The sequence below is a fragment of the Aquarana catesbeiana genome, linkage group LG01 (genome assembly GCF_042186555.1).
Source record: "Aquarana catesbeiana isolate 2022-GZ linkage group LG01, ASM4218655v1, whole genome shotgun sequence".
Taxonomy (NCBI): domain Eukaryota; kingdom Metazoa; phylum Chordata; class Amphibia; order Anura; family Ranidae; genus Aquarana; species Aquarana catesbeiana.
In genome coordinates this window covers 795,091,913-795,111,606 of record NC_133324.1, presented here as the reverse complement: position 1 = coordinate 795,111,606, position 19,694 = coordinate 795,091,913, and the positions used below count along the sequence as shown (strand labels likewise).

Below are 19,694 nucleotides of genomic sequence, written 5' to 3'. Positions count from 1 at the left end.
ATTTAGCAAGTTAAAACTAATACTTTTGTATTTGAGAGCCTCCATGGGTCAAGACAGACACTGTGATCTTGCTCTGCTGAGTGTAGAGAGAGAAGAAACAGAAAAACTGACTTTGAGCACATGATAGACCAGTTTGCATCAGTGAAAGCAAGGAAGGTGCAGTTGTAATTTTTATGTAGTGCCAATCCAAAATTTGTTAACTGGAAGATTAAAGAGTATGGCTTGTAGTTTTGTTAGCATTTTTTTTTTAGTTAAGGTTATCTGAAAGATGGGTTTCAAATGTTTTGACAGGGGCACAGTTTCAGTTCTTGCCATAGGCGCCATTTTCACTAGATACGCCTCTGTGTTTGGTGGTTCTAAGTAAATTTCTAGCAAAAAAATACAGATTTTAACTTATAAGCAACAAGTGTCAAATAGATTTAGTCTTTAAGTGGTTAAGCTGATCTTATTTACAGACCGAAGTTCATTCCTTTGATCCAAAAAAGGAGTGGATACAAAGTGTTACAATGTTTCTCTTTATCTCTGTAAGAAACTTGGCAGGCTGCTTTTTTTTTTCTTTTGACAGCTGTCAGCCAACTCTCTGCACTGAATTGGGAAAATGCTCTGCTAAAGTGTTACTAAACCCACAACAGTAAAATCTGTCTGTGTATGCAGAATAGCATGCTTGTAATGCTATGCTTACTGTGGAACTTAAAGCAGACCTTCAGTCATTTTTTTTCAACTTTCCATCTATTAAATCTTCTGCCCTTGTTGTTTTAACTTTACTGGCAGAAAAAAAATGTTTTACTATCCAAATACCCTATACAGCCTACTTCCTATTTCTTGTCTGGTCATTAGCCTAGGCTTATGGCATCATGCACAGCTCTCTCTCTAAGGCTACTTTCACACTGAGTCGCTTTACAGGCGCTACAGCGCTAAAAATAGCGCCTGTAAAGCGCCTCTCCTGTGTCTCCAGTGTGAAAGCACGAGGGCTTTCACACTGGAGCGGTGCGCTTGCAGGACGGTACAAAAAGTCCTGCAAGCTGCATCTTTGGATCGCTGTAGGAGCGGTGTATTCACTGCTCCTAAAGCGCCCCTTCCCATTGAAAGCAATGGGGCAGCACCGCTAAACCGCCGGCTTAGCGCCGCTGCAGTGGCACTATGCAGGCGGTTTTAACCCTTTTTCGGCCACTAGAGGGGGTTAAAACCGCCCCGCTAGCGTCTGAATAGCGCTGCTAAAACAACGGTAAAGCGGCGTTAAATATAGCACCACTTTACCGCCGATGCCCACAACGCCCCAATCTGAAAGCAGCCCAAGTCTCATGAGAGTTTGCCAGGAAGGCAGGGGGGGATGAGTCATAGGAGGGCCAATCAGAGCTGCAGGTGTGCCTGTGTAAATCCAGAAAGAGAAAAGGCAGCAACTTCGGCTGCCCACAGATAAAATGATTGCAGCCAGACTTAGTGGAGAGAGATTTCTGCAGCATATCATGCAATCACAGTATACAGTATATAAAAATAATATGCAAAGTGGTTGGAAGGAAGCTTCAGGATGGCAAAGATGATTTTACTACAAATTATGTGAGCAGACTTTAAAGTGGTTGTAAACCCTTACAGACCACTTTTACCTACAGGTAAGCCTAGATTAAGGCTTACCTGTAGTGGCAAGAAATATCTCCTAAACAAACACAGGCACCGATGTCTACGGCACATGCGCCATAGACAACGGTGTGCAGGTGCACTGAGCGTGCCGTTTCTAACAGCGATCGTACCGTTAGTGGCGGCTACCACGCGCATACCCGGAAGGAAGATGGACGCTTTGTGGAAGAGGGGACAGTGGTGACATCGCAGGCTCCTGTGTCAGGTAGGGAAACAAAGAGGATGTAAAACCTATCAGGGTTTACTTCCTCTTTAAGGTGTTAATCCTCTGCATTGTGTAAAAGGGCTCTTTGATCCTGTATGTACAGATCCTCCCCTCCTGCAGGGTCTCTCTTGGCAAGGCCAGATATGACACAGTCATAGTGGTAAGGCTGCACATGCTCAGTTTGATCTCTATTGCTGGAGAACATTTCCTGCTTGATCATCATGGTATTGACATCACACATTTGGGGGCGTGTATACATATCCTAAATGACAGCCCAGTCCCTCCTCCTCCTCCATGCCCAGCAACTAAAAAAGAACAAAGTAGGTGGGATGTCACATCTTGATTCATTGATGAACTTCCTCCCATAACAGCATGGGGACACATACTATAGTGGAAATCTCCTCCTACCCGAACACTCAGCACTCCAGCAGACCATGCAGTTTATCTCGTGACCGTGGCAAACAAATCAGCCAAAAAGGTATATAGTGGCAGTATTTTTTAAAAAAAAGAATATTTATAAGCTGTGGGCACTGCGGGGGTAGGGGGTGGGGGGTGGGGGGTGGGGTGGGGCGCAGATGAACTATTTTAAGATTACTGGGTTTAGTAACACGAAGATCGAGAGGGGGGTAGAATCACAACTTAGATTCTTTAACGATTAATCATGCAGCTCTACTGTATGGTGTACCCAATGTGTTTAGGTCTTTTAAATATGTAATGTAATAACATTTTGCATAACTTTTTCCTTGTCAAAAGAAGTTTATTGAGTATACAATGTTATAAAGATACATAAAGTAAGTTTACAAGGATCTATAAAGTAAGCTCATTGTTTTACAGTAGGGTTTATATAGGTAAATATCATGAAATTTCAAATATTAAACATTGGGTTCACGTAAACCTAAATTAAAGATATATATCATTTCCTTAGTTACTTTTGTAGGTATTTAAATGATTTATACCTACTATACATATTGTTTACAAGTAGAGAGTGTATATAGGTCAAATAAATTCTGATAATGAGCTTTAATCGTAAGGTGGAGAAAAGGAAAGAAGAAAAAGGGTTGAAAGGTAGGAGGTATGGTCCACAAGGTTGTCCCGCTCGTCAGTTTATTATTCTTTTTAGTTCTCTTTGAAGCCTTAGAATGGGTGTCTCTGTAAGTCTTTGCATAACTTTTTATATAAGCGCTAGTGTCGGTTTAGTTTTCAAGGCCTTATTTAACTCTTTCCCACTCGTGCTACAGTCCTTCGGACTCAGCTGATCACAGATCGGGGAAAAGGGCCAATCACAGAGCCTCTTTACCATGTAGTTAGCCAGCTGACAGCTGATTACACAATGTAAATTGAAGGCGGTTATTGGCTTTTTTCCCTGGCTTCTGTTAAAGGGACAACGGTCCCAAAATTGACAACCAGTGGCAGCTGTCAGTGCCCGCCAGTGCTACCTATCAGTGCCCATCAGTACTACCTACCAGTGCTGCCAATCAGTGCCTCATCAGCAGCGTCACTTATCAGTGCTTCCTATCAGTGCCACCTCAACAGTGCACATTAGTGAAGGAGAAAAATTACCTGTTTGCAAAATTTTATAAACAAAACTATGAAAAAGTTTTGGTTTTTTTTTCAAAATTTTGTTAAGGAAAAAAAAAAACCCAGTGGTGATTAAATACCACCAAAAAAAAGCTCTATTTGTGTGAAAAAGATAACAATTTCATGTGGGTACAGTGCCTGCGCATGACCGCGCAATTGTCATTCAAAGCGCGACAGCACTAAAAGCTGAAAATTGGCCTGTGTAGGAGGGGGTAAAGATGCCCAGTAGGCAGGTGGTTAAAAGGTGGAAAAAAACTAAGCGTTTGTAATTTACCAGGCCCTTTCCTAGCTTGTCAGTCTAGTCAGCCTTTCTTAGGTCTCATTCACAGAGTGTACAATACGCCTGTGCAGGGCTGCGTTTACCCGCACATAGATGCTCATGTGTTCCATGCATCCCCATGCAGGCAGTCCCATTCATGTATATTGGGACACAGCAGCTGCACGGACACAGTCGCTGTGTCCCAATATCACATCCAAGTGGGTGCAGGTGTGTGTTCACAAACACAGACAGGGTGAGTTCTTGGGCACACACCTACATGTACCTGCTCCAACACAAATACAATTTTGGGACACAGAGGCTGTGACCCAACAGACATCAAAAAGGGACTGTCTGCAGGTACAGAACACCTGTGAATTTCCGTGCGGGCAAACACGGCCATGCACAGGCATACGGTATTGTACATCCTGTTTGAATGAGGCCTTAAAGAGGATGTCAAGCCAAAACATTTTTTTCTAGTGGGGAAGGGTTTGAACTCCAACTGAATTTTGAATGTTATACAGGGCTCCATTCGAGGGATTTATCACCCACTTCCTGTCCTGCTGACAACAGTTTTACCAGACAGGAACTGAAAATTCTGTATAGCCCACAAAATGTCACTCTACTGTACTTAGATCACCTTTGAGGTCAATGGCTGATATTTTCACACACAAATATGTATCACGTATAATTTCCATATAGCTAATAACAGAACTCATGAATAAATAAACATTCTATTTTGTATGCATAAAATAGCATTACAAAATATGTCATTTTAAATACCATGCTATTTTTTACCATGACATTTTCAAATACAAAATAGTTGTGTAGTGACAGGGGAAGCAAAGCCAAAAACCTCTATAGGTTTACACAAGAATGCCCCCTCCCCTTCATTCAACCAAACAAAAGGCATCATTATTACAAAGTGAAAGAGATTTTCAGATTCGGTGTGATTTCAGCCTACTGTAGTCAAATCAGTAAATTATGACTTATGAGTGCTTGGTACACGGTAATGCACTTAAAGAGTAACTCCACTTTTGCTGAGTAAAAACAATCCCCTCTGGGTGATCTGTGTACATTGCAGGGATTTTAACAAACTAGGAGATTCGTACTTTTTGTAGCTCTGAAGAAATAGCCATTTGTTTGACCATGTTCTTTGCAGACGGATTCTGAATGGGAGGGCATGATTCATTGTAATCAGCTGGTGCACTCTCAGTGTTCTAATGAGAAAAGCTGAAGTATCTGCATTCCTTTAGAATTACTTAAAGCGGACCTTCAGTCATTTTTTTCAACTTTCCATTTATTAAATCTTCTGCCCTTGTCGTTTTAACTTTGGATAGTAAGACATTTTTTTTTCTGCCAGTAAATACCCTTTACAGCCCACTTCCTGTTTGCCTGGTAAAAAGCCTAGGCTTACGACATCATGCACAGCTCTCTCTCTCTCACTCCCGTGAGGGTTTGTCAGTAAGGGGGGGGGCAATCAATCACAGAAGCAGGAAATGTTATTTCTTGGGCTGTTCTGTACACGAATATTGTACAGAATGTACAAGTCCCCTGCAATGTGCAGGGATACGCATGGGAAAGGGCATGTGGCTTCTCTTCTCCCCTTCTATCGTTGCAGGTTGTCATTGGTTTCTCCTGCGGTCTTCACCCCCGGCAACAGCAGCTAATCAGTTCAAATTGGCGGTTCCCACATTCCCCTACCTATATAAAGCCTAGATTTTGCGGTGGGCTCTCAGCCACCTGAACTGGACCAGACTTCGCCCCCACCCCCACCACCACCACTTTGTTTCAATTTTACCATTTTCAATTTTTTCAATTAAAAAAAAAATGTTCATGTCATTGTTTTTTTTTGTAGGGGTTAGTCATCCAGTGTAGCCTGGATGGACAGCGGTATTTGATTTATGGTATTTTCTCATTAAAAGGCAATGAGAGTAAAAGTTATGCTGATATTTTAAGTAAAAGGTGTACTATGATATGTTTATTTACCCCATAAAAAAAAATATTGTGGCCATATTATGACCATTTAAATCTAAAGGTTGTCATTTCATTATCGGTTTGTCATTATTACTCCTTTGTAACAGCCCATGCCTCCAGGCTGCCATACTGCATTGAATTTTACAGAAAATTACAGAAGGCTGTAGACTGAAAAGGAAACATAAGCATTAAAAACATGAAAATTACAACATGGCTTGTATAGCAATTGTAAATGCTATAATATTTTATTTGCTATATTTTTCTGTGAAAGTGTAGTTACCCTTTAACACTGCATTATTTCCAAACTTAGTAAAATAGGAAATAGGTTTTGGCTCAGTTTCCTTTTTCTTTCAAAGTTAAAGCAACTTGGATAAGCCAAAATGAACATCCTTTGTTTTAAAGTGTAAACGTATTTTAAAAGTGACTCACAACTCCCAGCTTTCTGAGATAGAAACGAGGAATAACTTTTAGGCTCCATGCACACTAGCATTTAAAAGCTTAAAAAAAAACATTAAAGAATGCTGGATGAAAAATGCTTTTTTTGCCCTGCCTTGCAGTTACCTTTTTGTAGCTTTTAGAAGTGTTAGCATTTTACAGTACATTAAGAAAACAAAAACACTTGAAAGAAGCTGCTAGGATCATTTTAGTAGCGTTTAGAAGTGTTTCGCATTTTTTTCTCCCGGAAAACCGATCCCAAAAACTATTTTTCTGCTCCTAAACGCCAAGCTTGAATAATGCTTCTAGCATAAAATGGTGTGCATGGACACATAGTATAACACTATTACCTTCTAGGAGATGAAAAAAATGCTCATAATAGCTTCTAAGAGCTTAAAAAAAACACTAGTGTCAATGGAGCCTTACAACAAATCACAGGCAAAAAAGAACTCTGCTCATATTTTCGTAATTTCAGATTGATAAAGATAGACCGTCTGTAATAGCTCAACACATCATTGCACTTTGGTCTTTTTACAGATATCTGTTAAAGCCCAAATGAGGAAAAATAGATATTATCTCACTTCTGTTTTGTAAATCGTTCCTTGGCCGTTTCTGGATGTAGAAAATGAAAATAAACCTTTGACCAGCCGCCATGGAACACCACTATATTTCCTTCATACTTGAAAAACTACAACATACCACAATCACAAACTGTCGTGGCAGTGGACGACAGGAGGAGCAGCTCTTGAGCAGTGTTGTGGATTTGGGTATGTTTTTACAAGAACTGGAAACTAGATACACATACAATTTTTCCAAACTAGTCTTTGCAATACATTAAAGTCTTCTTGGCCGTCCACACTTTTTGGTTGTATTCTTTCTTAAAGCAAACCAGTAAGGATAGCAATATGATGTGGTCATTCTTGACTTGGTCTTCTTGCATATACAGACTCTGAGGCTGCCATACTGGTCCTTCAAACTAGTCAGTCGCTGACCTGGAACAAACATGCAGCCAGTGAAGTATGGAAAATCTAAATTTTTTTTTTGCATGCCTGTTCCAGGTAAGCAACACAGTAGGACAGGGGTCTTCAAACTACGGCCCTCCAGTTGTTCAGAAACTACAATTCCCATTAAGCCTAGCCATGTCTGTGAATGTCAGAGTTTTGCAATGCCTCATGGGATGTGTAGTTTCGCAACAGCTGGAGGGCCGTAGTTTGAAGATTCCTGCTGTAGGAAGTGAAAGCAAGATCAAGATGACAGCTCCCTCATTTCTAGTTGCCTGGCTGTTATGCTGATCCAGTAGGTTTAATACTTTAAAGCTGGCAATAGATGGTTTAAAACTTGGCCGGTTCATCAGGGATCGGCCGAGATTCGATCCACCTATGAGCAGGCTGATTGTACCCAAGTCAATCCAATAAACGACTTGGGTACAACCAGCATGTCGGATTTCTAGTATGTGATCACTGCCTGCGGCTATAGCCGCTAGCAATTTTTCATTGTGTTGTCCTGGTAGGGACGGTTCCCTGCACCCCTCCATCAGGAGAACACAATAATTCCATGGGAGGAATTCCCCATCAAAAATGACTGTTGATGGAGAAGTCTAGCGATTTTCTTGACCAATCATTGACCTGAAACAGGTGTGCAGATCAATAACGTTATAGAAGAGTCAAAAGTTCTTATATGAGGACTTGCTCCAGGGCACTTACATAAGCATTAAAGCCTGATGGCCAGCATAACAGGTGCAGAGCTATTTTTTTGGAATGTAGAGGTCAGGCATCCTTAAGTCCCCATGTTTCCTTCAGGTCAGGTTTGCTTCCCTTTAAGTTGGGTCTTTACATTATTCAGGCTATGAAAAGAGCAGACACCTGCCTGATTGTTATAGCTCCACCCACAGTAAATTCTGATGCATTGAAATCATTTGCTCCCTCCTTCTGCTCCAATCTTAACCACTGTATGCTTGGGTGAGCTATGCGCACATATTTATGGGATAGCCACCTGCCTCCTGAGGGTCAAACCTTTGCTAAACAATTGTACACTGTTGAGTGTCTACAGATAGCTTGAGAGAGATCTGTTCTATTACCATCATTCATATAACCGTACCTCTTCCCCTAGTGTCTGAAAGAATAAAACCTCCCAGTAATGTCCTATCCAAGAAGAAATATCATTAAGGTGGACTTAGCAAAAGGTTAATACATCAACAGTGTGGAATCTACAGGCCATGTTTCAGTTGGGGGCAGCTCTCTTCTTAATACAAACTAGATTGTTGTATATTTTATTAGTGTGCATGGTATGCTAACTGGTATTAAAAAACAATGTTGGGGGCCCTGGTTTAGAATTTTTTTCATCAGGGCCCAATGGAGTTAGCTACACCCCTGTTCCTGTGCCTTCATGTTACAGCAAGTGAAGGTACTATTTGTACAGAAAACAACTCAATGTGACAGCTACTCGACCCAGTACAAGCTTTGACTCGACAAACAACTCCATAGCTAGGGAAGTAAAGTTAATCATTATCTTTTTTTGCACTCATGGAGATTTAATAGCCAACCTGCAGCCTAGGAACAAGTTAACTCAATTCTCATCTTCAGTAAAACACAGGAAAAAAAAAAAAAAAAAACGTGATAAATAAATATCTCATTTACAATTTTTATTGACAGCTGTTCTATTGAACAAGTGATAAAAATATTGTGTAATCCCTAACAAACCTCAAATGCGTTATGTAAACCTTTTACAACACTTAATGATCCAAGAGGAAGTTCCAACATAATATCTCAACGTTGTATATGTCTGATGTATTTCCTCTTGAAATTGAGGATTGTGCAATGCACTTTCATAATAAGACATACAAACCATAACTTATTAAATAAAGACTGGGCTGCAGCTAGTGTGACAGAGCTACACAAGATCACAAACATTTGCAGACTTTGGTAAAAAAAAAAAAAATGTTTATATATATATATATATATATATATATATATATATATATATCCAGATTACCCTATGGGCATAGTTCACACCATTACAGTGCAGGGCAGTGAAAATAGTAAAGCAAGCTGCATTGTTGCAAAAAGACATGCAAATGCATGTAAATGCGCGAAAATGCACTAAAATGCAGTGCATGCAAAAACTGCAGTTTCTGGTGTGAATGTGCTTGGTTCTGATTGACTGTACGCACAAACAGCTGTAAGGAAGCAAAATAAGGTGTCTTGTGGAAATAAGATCAGAAAACAAGCACAGCTTTGTAACCCTATACAGGCGGTCCCCGGGTTACGAACAAGTTAGGGACTGTAGGTTTGTTCTTACATCAAATTTATTTGTAATTCAGAACAGTACATTTCTAAGTGTAACTCCAGCCTATGCAGTGATATGGGATGTTCCGGGGGCTTCTGCGCATGCAGTCATGTTATATGGGGCTCTTGTGGCCATGCAGCACTACAGTGTGGGATGTTTCCGGCGCTGCAAGATGGTTGCTCGCCTGTATCTGGGACCAGTGTGGAACACAAGCGGCCGGCAGTGACGTCACGTCACCTCCGTTCGTAAGTAGGAGTCATTTGTAACTCAGATGTTCATAACTCAGGGACTGCCTGTAGTAAGGCGCTGCATTTTTGGGTGTGTGGGAGCAGATAAGCACCATTGGATTTAGTGGACTGCTGAACACCAAAATTCTGACACTATTTATAAGGTATTCTAGCCAAAATAAAGAAAATAATTTGCTTACAGTAAAAAAAAAAAAAACACAACAACATTATTATTCTTTGGGTCAGGGTACAACCTGTGGAATCCAAAGAATCAATATTTGGGCCCTCCAGGTAATCATACACAGAATTGCTTTTGATGGCATCAATTCTGCTGGATTCCTTTGGAAACCATCTTTTAGGGGCAAAGAGCAATCACAGACATTGACTTGGGGATCAACTAAAAGCATCTAGGCAGCGTGCAATGGTCAGAACCACCACCAAAATGGGCCTTTCACCCGATAAAAGAACGGCAGGGAAGGAAACGTTACTTTTTTTTAGACATTTGTATTACAGAAGGAAAAGATTTTTGACTTGATCCTCTAAGTAAAAATGATACTTATTACTATTCCTGAACTATATAGTGCCACAAAACTCAGTAGCACGGTCTTCAAACAGAACAACAACATTAGGGAAACGCTTCATAACATTAATAACCGGGACAGTACCTTATTTATCCATTTCAATCCTGGGATTCGATCTGCATTTATCTGTTCTTCTAACCACGGTCGCATCCGCATTCTTTCCACGGGCATTTTTTCCAGGTTCAAGGAATGACACTGCAAGAAATTTATAAAAAATTATTTTTATTCAACAGGTAAAGTAACAAAGTGATATATTAACAAATAAGGAGTTTACCAGATACACCCAATATGTAAAAGTGTTTTAAAGGCACTGTAATGTTTTTGTTGTTTTAAATAGATATTAAAAGGGGTTGTAAACCTACGTGTTTTTTCACCCTTAATGCATCCTATGCATTAAGGTGAAAAAAAAAAAAAAACACCTGGCAGTGACCGGCCCCCCAGCCCCCATTTTACTTACCTGAGCCCTGGAACTTGACCTACGGGGATGCACTGTCTCTCTGCCCAGGGTTCTCAGCTCTTGATTGGATAGACTGATAGCAACACAGCCATTGGCTCCCACTGCTATCAATCAATGATGCAGACGGCGTGGGGCGAGTCATACATTCAGCCTCTAGACGCCGAATACTGGACTCGGGAGCGCACCCGCAAGGTAATCCCCTCGGGAGAGCGCTTCTGTTAGGGGGTTATCTGATGTGGGGAGGAGCCGCGAGAACCGCCGGGGGACCCCAGAGAGCAGGTTCGGGGCCACTCTGTGCAAAACGAGCTGCACAGTAGAGGTAAGTATGACATATTTGTTATTTAAAAAAAAAAAAAAAAAAAAACTAACCCTTACAATCACTTTAATGTAATCCTATTCCCTGTGTCGTTTATTTGCCTTACCTTGTAATAATGATGGGATCACGTGTTGTGGTTGATCGATCCCCCTATGTCCATGTATTCATTCACCTAGCTTATCCCTATTCGCTAATGCCTAGTACACACGATAGGAATATCGGACGAATGAACTTCGGAAGCGATTTAATGTATTGTATGCTTTCATTTACGAGCATGCGTAGTCTAGGTCACACGATTTTTGTGCATACAAATATTATACTAATTACAGAAAAATCGTATGAGAAAAACGTTTGTGCTTGTTCCTTCAGATAATTTAGCATGTCGTGATCGGCTCTCGAAAGCTGTGTACTAAGCAGATTATCGGATGATTGCTTCAAAGGCGGTATTTTTCATCAGTTTTTGTCATCGTGTGTACTAGGCATAAGGCCCCTTTTTTACTGGGCAGATTCAGTTTCGATCAGAAGTGGGATCCCCTGCTGATCAGAACACAGAGGGCGGATGACACATCCATGTCCTTTCAGTTTCTGCAGATGCAGGACACAAACAGAGCCCGCTCTGCTCTATGGGTGGCCAGGAGTAAACAGACTCCGCTGTCCATTTATACCCGGCTACCCTTGAATCCAATCTGCCTAAACCAAAAGGGGACAGATCCTCTTTTTTTTTTTTTTTTTTTTTTGTGGACCGGATCGTTCAACTTTCCTTTAGATTTACCAAAACCATATGAAGTCAAACCTAATCCCTTTCATTTTGTATGCAATCAGGCAAGCCCTTGCACTACAAAGTTGAAAGTAAACCTAAAGGAAATTGAATAAGAACATTGTATAGTGTATGGTCAGCCTAAGGGATGGGTAACTTCTTGTTCTGGCAGCTTCCAGTCTATGCCTCACCATTTCCTCTGTGCATTACAACTGTGGGCATGCTAATGTCATGAAAACAGATCGCTTTCTTCATTACTCTGCCTGCTTGGTCTGTGTCACATCTAATTACTATGAAGCTTTCACCTGCAGAGCACTAAACTGAGAGACAAAAGGATTGTGGGATATGTAGTTTCTTCACAGTTAGTGTTAGGTCCTAAAAGAGGATCTTCACCCTGTAAACAAACATTTAAGAGTCAGCAGCTACAAATACTATTGCAGCTTACTTTTTAAAAACACACACTTACCTGTCCCAGGATCCAGAGATATCCTCACCCACCAACCCCGCTCTTTACCAGTCTTCGGGTGCAGGCACCGGCATCCTAACTAAGGGCAGACAACTGTGACTCCTTGCGGCTTCACAGCTTAACGCATAATCATTGTCTGTCGTCTAACCTGTGCAGTGCCATTCTGTATGCCTCATTATGTGAACCCATAAAACAGAAACTGCTGACAAAGGAATGTGAAGATTTACTCTACTACAGATTGTGCTTACAGGGCTACAAAAGGACACCATGAAACTACATGATCAGTGCCCATCTTATGCAAGTGAAAAACACAAGGTGCAGGTAGGAAGGTTCATAATGCCTGAAGGAAAAAAAGTATAATTTTGATAGGATGGTTTGAATGAATTATAAATAAACTTGTTATTGTCCGTGTTACTGCTCAATAGTAGTAATGTGAGAGACTCTCTATTAGTACCGTATATACTCGAGTATAAGCCGTCCCGAATATAAGCCGAGGCACCTAATTTTAAAACATCGACTCGAGTATAAGCCTAGGGTGAGAAATGCGCAGCTACTGTAAGTGGAAAAGAGGGGTCAACAATGCCCATTTGCAGCCTCACTGTGCCCATTTGCAGCCATAGGTCCCCCGAACTTCAAACTCGGTAGTTAAGGGTTCCTAGATGCCCCCTAGCTGCAGCCAAAATTTGGGGTCTCTGGACCCAAAGGGTCCCGAAATGACATTGCTGCAGTTGGACACAGTTGACCGACTTTGAGGCCCCGTATCTCGGGACCACTTGGTGCTAGGAACCCCAGCTTTGGATATGTTGTAGTGCCCCCCAAACCCCAAATTTGGTGTGCAAACCCAGTGGAACTATCACAACATATCCAAAGCTGGGGTTCCTAGCACCAAGTGGCCCCGAGATACAGGGCCCCAAAGTCGGTTCGGAAAATGTCAAGCACTTTTCTGCAGCAGAGAATGACATTTTCCGATCCGAATAGGAACCCCAGCTTTGGATATGTTGTAGTGCTAGTTCCACTGGGTTTGCACACCAAATTTGGGGTTCCTAGCACCAAGTTGGCCCAGAGATACGGGGCCCCAAGGTCGGTTTGGAAAATGTCATTCTCTGCTGCAGAAAAATGCATGACTCGAGTATAAGCCGATGGGAGGAATTTTCAGCACAAAAAAAGTGCTGAAAAACTCGGCTTATATTCGAATATATACGGTAAGTACAATTGAATGCAAATGTAATCTACTTGTATATATGTTAACATGGTCCTAAAACATACTACTGGAAATTAAAGACTATCATTACTGCACAAACTAAAGCTGACCATACACTAGTTTTTGTACAAAAATTTGAATTTTCAGAATTTTTTTTTAACTTTCTAGTGGAAAGTGGGGTCCAATTGGTAATTTTTAACCAAAGTGAAGCAAAAACTCAAAGGAGCAGGATGGAAATTTTTTCTTTACCAATGAAATTCTTTAAATGTGGTTTTCGTATTTGTATAAAATTGTACACTTTGTAATGAAACCTTTTAAATACATCTAGGCATTCCATCCAAATAGCAGGTCTGGATGAAACTCTAAGGCTGGGTTCACACTGGTGCGACACGACAGCCGTCCTACTTTGGATCCGACTTTGCCCTGCGACATGAAGCCGGCATGTGTCCGACTTTCAATGAACGGGGATCCGACTTGGATCCCCGCCAATGCCGGCACTGTGTTTGGTATGAATCTTTAGGGGGGAACTCCGCGCCAAATTTTAAATAAAAAACCGGCATGGGTTCCCCCTCCAGAGGCATACCAGGCCCTTGGGTCTGGTATGGATCTTGAGGAGAACCCCCTACGCCGAAAAAACGGCGTGGGGGGTCGCCCCAATCCATACCAGACCCTTATCCGAGCACGCAGCCCGGCCGGACAGGAATGGGGGTGGGGACGAGCGAGCGCCCCCCCCCCCTCCTGAACCGTACCAGGCCGCATGCCCTCAACATGGAGGGTGGTGCCTTGGGGGAGGGGGGCGCGCTGCGGCCCCCCCACCCCAAAGCACCTTGTCCCCATGTCGATGAGGACAAGGGCCTCTTCCCGACAACCCTGGCCGTTGGTTGTCGGGGTCTGCGGGCGGGGGGCTTATCGGAATCCGGGAGCCCCCTTTAATAAGGGAGCCCCCAGATCCCGGCCCCCCACCCTATGTGAATGAGTATGGGGTACAACGTACCCCTACCCATTCACCTAGGAAAAAAGTGTCAATTTAAAAAAAAAACACTACACAGATTTTTAAAGCATTTTATTAGACAGCTCCGGGGGTCTTCTTCCGACTTCGGGGGTCTCTCCGGTTCTTCTCCACGCTCTCCGGATCTTCTGCCGGGCTCCTCCGCTCTCTTCTGCTCTTTTGCCGCTCTTTTGCTAAAGCGGAGGAGCCCGGTCTTCAATCTTCTGCCTTCTGCCCTCTTCTCCTGATGTTGACACGACGCTCTCCGGGGCTAGAATGCTCTCTGTGCGCTCTGCTCTGACTTATATAGGCGGTGACCCCGCCCCCTTATGCCGTCACAGTCCCTGGGCATGCTGGGACTGTGACGTTTTAGGGGGCGTGGTCATCGGGTGATGACCACGCCCCCTAAAACGTCACAGTCCCAGCATGCCCAGGGACTGTGACGGCATAAGGGGGCGGGGTCACCGCCTATATAAGTCAGAGCAGAGCGCACAGAGAGCATTCTAGCCCCGGAGAGCGTCGTGTCAACATCAGGAGAAGAGGGCAGAAGGCAGAAGGCAGAAGATTGAAGACCGGGCTCCTCCGCTTTAGCAAAAGAGCGGCAAAAGAGCAGAAGAGAGCGGAGGAGCCCGGCAGAAGATCCGGAGAGCGTGGAGAAGAACCGGAGAGACCCCCGAAGTCGGAAGAAGACCCCCGGAGCTGTCTAATAAAATGCTTTAAAAATCTGTGTAGTGTTTTTTTTTTAAATTGACACTTTTTTCCTAGGTGAATGGGTAGGGGTACGCTGTACCCCATACTCATTCACATAGGGTGGGGGGCCGGGATCTGGGGGCTCCCTTATTAAAGGGGGCTCCCGGATTCCGATAAGCCCCCCGCCCGCAGACCCCGACAACCAACGGCCAGGGTTGTCGGGAAGAGGCCCTTGTCCTCATCAACATGGGGACAAGGTGCTTTGGGGTGGGGGGCCGCAGCGCGCCCCCTCCCCCAAAGCACCAACCCCCCATGTTGAGGGCATGCGGCCTGGTACGGCTCAGGAGGGGGGGGGCGCTCGCTCGTCCCCACCCCCATTCCTGTCCGGCCGGGCTGCGTGCTCGGATAAGGGTCTGGTATGGATTGGGGGGGACCCCCACGCCGTTTTTATCGGCGTAGGGGGTTCCCCTCAAGGTCCATACCAGACCCAAGGGCCTGGTATGCTCTTGGAGGGGGAACCCATGCCGGTTTTTTATTTAAAATTTGGCGCGGAGTTCCCCCTCAAGAACATCTGAGCACAAGTCGCGTGCCAAAGTCGGATCATGCAAGACGGCAATCCGACTTTGATCCGACTTCAATGATAGTCAATAGACTGAAGTAGGATCAAAGTCGGACCAAAGTAGTACAGGGAGCATTTCTAAAGTCGGAACGACTTGTGTCGGACCAGTTAGGACGGCTCCCATAGGGAAACATTAAATTTCACACGTCATGCGACATGAGCTCCCAATGTCGGAGCGTTTGTCGGACCAGTGTGAACCCAGCCTAAAGGTGTTTCAAACAAACTTAATGATGGCAAGAAACGAAGTTCAGGTGAACAATTTTTCAGTGAGTTTTTAAATCTAACCATGTATGGCCAGGTTTAGAGTAGAGTAGATTGTTAATGGGGCATACCACAAAAAAAAAAAAAAAAAAAAAATCAGGATTACAGCAGTCCGTTTTCTCATAAAGGACCAACAATTAAATCTAGCATGCTTGTCACAGAGCATGATGATTTATAAAGAATTCTGTATTGTGTTTTCAAATTGTTTTTGAAGCCATTGCACTGTTTTGGGTGTGTGTGTTTGTGTACTGAACATTTGAAAAGATTTCTGTCCTCCTCGCTCCAGGATGGAATCTAAAATGACTGGAGGAAGCAGTGTAATGTGCTGGGAAGTAATGCTGCCAAACATGCAGAGAGGAATGTGTTCTGCGATCATCAGATCAGTGTAAACAGATTTGGATTTTTCTCAAATCTTGCTCCCGTTTTTAATTCTTAAAGCTAAACTCCTGAAATTTGGACATTTGCACTGGAAAAATGCAAAGTGTTCTGTGAATGGAGGTGGTAAGGATGAACATCACAATCTCCCCTTCTCAAATCACAAAACGCCTTGTATTCTGTGAAAATAATACAATACAATACATTTTCTGAATGGAGGTCATGCAGAGTGAGGGAACTGCTATCATCTGTGTACTCCACTTGGAAGCGTAAGACCCCTTTCACACTGAAGGCGCTTTTCAGGCGTTTTAGCGCAAAAATAGTACCTGTAAGGCGCCTCTCATGCCTCCCCAGTGTGAAAGCCCGAGTGCTTTCACACTGGGGCGGTGCGCTTGCGGGACGGGAAAAAAAGTCCTGTAAGCAGCATTTTTGGGGCAGTGCGGGAGCCGCTCCCAAAATGCCCTGCCCATTGAAATGAATGGGCAGCGCTGCTGAAGAGCCTGCAAAGCGCTTTGGCAGTGCCACAACACAGGTGCTTTTAATCCTTTGGCCGCTAGCGGGGGTTAAAAGTGCCCCGCTAGCAGACAAAAAGTGCTAAAATGGTGGTAATGCTTAAACTAGAGGCGCTTTACCGCTACCGCAGCCCGGCCCCAGTATGAAAGGGGTCTAAGTCTCAGCACCAAAGGGTTGGAGCCTACTGTACTGTACAGGCTGACTGAACCTAAGACTTTTCCAAAATGCAGCAGCAGCAGTTCATCAGTGGTCTTTCAGTTGGCAAGAGTTCAGTTTTAAACAGTGTTTGGTTGCTGTGAGAGACAGCTCAGCTCTACGGTCTCTCTGGCCTTCACACCAGGTCTGGTGAAGTATTTCACTAAATAAATTATAGGCAATTATTGTGGTGGTATTTTGGGAAATCCACTGCTCTGCATGCAACTATTACTGCTAAGCAATTGTATGGCATTAAATATAACAAGCACAAATACAGTTTCAAGTTGTGTTTCATGAAAAGTTAAATTGTAATCCAGACTTGCTGTTTTTGCCACATTTGGGAATTTTTTTTTGGTACAGAAAATGGACATATACACATCATTGGTGGATCTTCTACCAAGACTCTGACCCCTTGTTTAAAAACGTAACCAGCATGGTCTTGTCTATCCACAAAAAACAAAAAAAACAAACAACAGATGAAGCCAAGGAAAGAGATTCAGTCCACATCATTAATAAAAGACTAGCAAATTCCTTCAACTTCTTATTCCCTTCCTTCCTATTTAATTGTATAATCTATGCTTCGAGCACCAAAGACACCAAACTAAACTGTGAACACAGTGGAGTATCATCCATGGGTGCAGGGTGTTCACTGAACGTGAGGGGGGTCACTGTGCTCTGACCCAAACTGCACCAATGGATGATCCGCCCCTGGTTGATAGGTGGAGGGGGCAGGTACAAACACTGATCTCCCTGTATGGCTTTCAAAGTAGCAGCTGATAGCTGCTTCTCCTCCTTCCCTCCCATGGCTTTCAGCTGCTTTATTTAAAGCTACACAGGGAAATCGGTGCTCGGAACGGCCCTCACTACCGCACCAATCACCCACGACTGTCCCCTTGTATGCTCCTCCGGCCCCCCGAAGTTCTCCAGTGTCATCCTTAGGCCCCCCGATGTTCTCCAGTGTCATCCCTGGCCCCCAGGTGACCTCCAGTGTCATCCCCCGCCCCCCCCAGTGTCATCCTCCGGCCCCCCGATGCCCTCCAGTGTCATACTCCGGCCTCCTGATGTCCCCCAGTGTCATCCTCAGGCCCCCTCCCCCTTGTCCCCCCGCAGAGCTGTCGGCTTCCCTGCTCTCCCGCCAGCTGCTGCGGCAGATCTGTCAGGATGGAGAGTGGGGGAAGGAGCTGGTAAACATGTCATTTACCTGCCCCTTCCATTTCTAAATGGACAGTGTTATTGATCACTGACTCTGTCCATTCATGACTGAAGCATCGTAAACTGTGTTTACAATTCTTCAGTTTATGAACGAACAGGAGCCTCTGTCTCCTGTTCATTCGTTTTCAATGTAGCTGAGGCATTTTTCTTTATCAATGCCTAGGGCCCACTTATCTTTCACACAGGCCCACTAATTTCATGACGCACTCCTGTGTGAACAAACACACTAAATAAAAGGGCCCTCATTAAAGTGATTATAAAAGAAAAAAATGCTCTGTGCAGCGGTTTTGCACAGAGCAACCCCGATCCTTCTCTTCTCAGGTCCCCTACCGCCACTCTGGGCCCCTCCCCCGTGCCAAGTGCCTCCAGAGCAAGCCACTTGCTGTGGGGGCACTCATGCGTGTTCACTCCCGAGCTGGCTCTCTGCATCCATAGGACACAGAGTGCGGCTCAGCACCGCCCCCTGTCTCACTGGCTGTGAGTGACAGCTGCAGGAGCCAATGGCTCCTGCATTTCAGCCAATCACTAGGGAGAGACCTGAGCGAGACTTGTGTCTCATGCACATCGCTGGATCGAGATCGGGGCTTAAGTAAGTATTAGGGGGGCTGAGGGGGGAGCTTCACACTGAAGGATTTTACCAAAGTAGGTAAAAAACCTTTAGCTTTTACAACCACTTTAACTATTTATAATTTTGGCTGCACAGAGCAGCCATACATTTTGGCCTACAACAAAATCAGAATCCTATTGTTCAAGAGGCATTATAAAAAGGTAAAAACAAAATACTGATAGAATTGTTTCAAATTATCAATGTAGACCTATAAAACACATACACATTATCCGGTTGGGTTTTAAACAACAAAAAAATATTACCAAACTATTCTAATGTAAAGTCCCAAGTGCCAATTTTATGGTGTCAAAAGAGAAAAATAAGGCTAGAAACTCTGATGTTGCTTGCTATGTGTGTCTCCATTTAGGATTTTTGGCTTTCACTTCCTGTCCTCGTAACAGTGTCACCAGAGGGGGGTGATGGGAAATCTTTCCTATGGAAGAACCAGTGTGATGGTGCTAAAGTTGTTATAAAGCAAGCTGACATAGATACTTCCAAAAATAATATGTTATGAAATAGCCCTTTATATATAGTATATACCCCATATAAAATGACAGGCCATTGAAGGTTTATTCCAGTCAGAAATGAAAATGAAACCCATGTGATGAATACAAGGAGTGCAGCCTATCTGCTTCTATAGAACAGTCAGGAAGTTACACAGTGCTGGCTTATGCCGATATCACAGCGACCATTTTCTTCAGCTGCACCCCCATAGTGATCACCTGCCAATTTTTTTATTTTTAATCACAGGAGGATTGAATGTGCTCTTGCATTTAAAGCTCTAAATTTATCAGAGCCATTTATTCTTCTTACAAGCCGTGTCATTTTAGAACATTAATGAGCAACTGTATCCAAAAT

The 19,694-nt window shown here is 43.5% G+C and overlaps 1 protein-coding gene across 2 annotated transcripts in view; it reads right to left on the bottom strand.

The window, feature by feature from the left end:
• The window catches only part of IRF2 (interferon regulatory factor 2), a 102,259-nt gene that overhangs the window by 41,439 nt on the left and 41,126 nt on the right, over positions 1–19,694 (bottom strand). For both annotated transcript variants that reach the window (XM_073607084.1, XM_073607077.1), the window contains exon 2: positions 10,264–10,374. In XM_073607084.1, the coding sequence (XP_073463185.1) occupies positions 10,264–10,350 (87 nt within the window). In that variant the 5' untranslated portion in view covers positions 10,351–10,374. The remainder of the gene's footprint in view (positions 1–10,263; positions 10,375–19,694) is intronic.